The sequence below is a fragment of the Microtus ochrogaster genome, chromosome 16, assembly GCF_000317375.1.
Source record: "Microtus ochrogaster isolate Prairie Vole_2 chromosome 16, MicOch1.0, whole genome shotgun sequence".
In the NCBI taxonomy this organism is placed as follows: domain Eukaryota; kingdom Metazoa; phylum Chordata; class Mammalia; order Rodentia; family Cricetidae; genus Microtus; species Microtus ochrogaster.
The window spans coordinates 14,095,372-14,097,346 of record NC_022018.1 but is presented as its reverse complement, the minus strand read 5'-3'; the positions used below and the strand labels follow the sequence as shown (position 1 = coordinate 14,097,346).

Genomic DNA, 1,975 nt, shown 5'->3' with positions numbered 1-1,975 from the left:
TTTGGAAGAGCAGGCAATGCTCTTGACCTCTGAGCCATCTCTCCAGCCCCGAGGCTTGCTTCTTAGAAGTATACATAACTGTGATACAGTGAGCATAACTAGGAAATTAACATTGATAAGTATTAGTATATTAGCTACAGCGTTCAGTGTTGCTGAGTTTTCCACTGTCATGTTGGTTTTGTTTTTTTGTTATTCTAGAATCCCACTTTGTATTCAGTTATGATTCTTCCTTAAAATCCTATAGTCTTTATTTCTCTCCTTTTTTCTTTTTGTAACTTGTGACCTCAACATTGTTGAAACTCTGCTAGTTTTTGTCTTGAAAGATGTTTATTCACTTGGTTTGTCTGTTTTCTTACTACCAGTTCAAGTTTAATGTGCTTTTACCAATAATATCACATTTGTACCAATATAAGTATATGTTGTATGAGAGTTAATAAATATATAACCCATGAACCTTCCTTTCCCATCAAGATATGACTTAAAAATATGCATTCCATCAGTTTGGAAAGTTTCTGTGTATTCTATATATTTCTGTGTATTTGTAACTCGTTTCGTTTCTCGTCAATAGAGAATTTTGCATTTTCTGGAATTTCTTGTCAAGTAGAACAATACAGAATATTCTTTCTGTGTCTTTGCCTGACTTTTTTTTAATGTACGTATGGGTACTAACAATGCTATCTCCCTTCCCCCTGCCAGCTGAGTAATTTTATTGGAATCTACTCCACATAGCCTTATTGGATCTTCGTCATGTCTGTGTCTCAACAGCCTGCTTTGTCATGTTTAGGGTTAACATGGACAGGAAATAATTTCTTTCATTATTGTCTGAAATAATCCGAGGGTGTAGGCCAGGTAGCAGGAACCATAGATGTCACCTGTGCAGGATGGGGCTCTCCTGTCACCATCTGTTATGCACTAGGGTTTAGGACGAGTTCCAAACACTCCTGCTGTGACAGGAGCAGGGACAGTGGAGGAACAAGTACCGGTGCGGGTGCGAGCAAAAGGCATTTGCGTGCTCTGTCATCTTCCCACCACGTCCCAGGCTGATGTGCTGGGGCAGATATGGCAACATAGCTTGTTACGGGGAAAATGCATGCCTAATAAATCTAGAAAAATATAACCAGGAAGCTGTGTGTGGATGGTGATGGATCTGCCGCAGCCTTTGAACTAATTGGATGTAGTTAGTGCTTTGAATGGGAAGAATTAATGGAAACACCTGCAGGGGCCAGGTCTCAGAGAAAGAAACTTGGAGAGGAATAATAACATGTAGATAAAGGGTAACCCACCCATTTTATACATACTCTTATTCAAAACGGAGTTGTCCACATACAGAAATACCATGTTGCCACTAAATAGTAAGAAATAAGTTAATTTAAAAAAAGGTACAAAGTTGGATGGGTAGGAAAAGGAGAGTGGTTGTAAGAAGAGTATGGGGAGGGATGAATATGATCCAAACACTTGAGATTCTCAAAGAAACTGATAGATTTTGAGTAAAAACATTAATTTGATTGACAGGAGATTCAGTGTACATAAATATGTTCTGTGTGTCATTATTAAAAGAAAAGCTGAGTTTGCTTTTAAGCTTCCTAATAGCCAAAGAATCAAGTAATAATAGTAATAGTTAGAAATACACATCGTCTATTAAAAAACACTGTATTGTTTGCATTCAGTAGGAGGACAGAGTATCGTATATGTCCCTGTTCTGGAAAACAAAGAGAATGCTTCAGCAGTGTTGCTCCACAAGGCTGTTTTTACAATGAATTTACATCCCTAGCATACAGTTCCTTTAAAGCAGTGGTTCTTAGTCTTTCTAATGCTGCATCCCCAGTACAGTTCTTCCTAATGCTGCATCCCCAGTACAGTTCTTCCTAATGCTGCATCCCCAGTTCAGTTCTTCCTAATGCTGCACGCCCCCCAGCACAGTTCTTCCTAATGCTGCATCCCCAGTTCAGTTCTTCCTAATGCTGCATGCCCCCCC

The 1,975-nt window shown here is 39.1% G+C and overlaps 1 protein-coding gene across 1 annotated transcript in view; it reads left to right on the top strand.

The window, feature by feature from the left end:
- Arhgap21 (Rho GTPase activating protein 21) overlaps window positions 1-1,975 on the top strand; it is a 126,187-nt gene that overhangs the window by 59,721 nt on the left and 64,491 nt on the right. Inside the window, exon 4 of the mRNA XM_005354739.3 lies at window positions 1,400-1,415. Within this exon, the coding sequence (XP_005354796.1) occupies window positions 1,400-1,415 (16 nt within the window). The remainder of the gene's footprint in view (window positions 1-1,399; window positions 1,416-1,975) is intronic.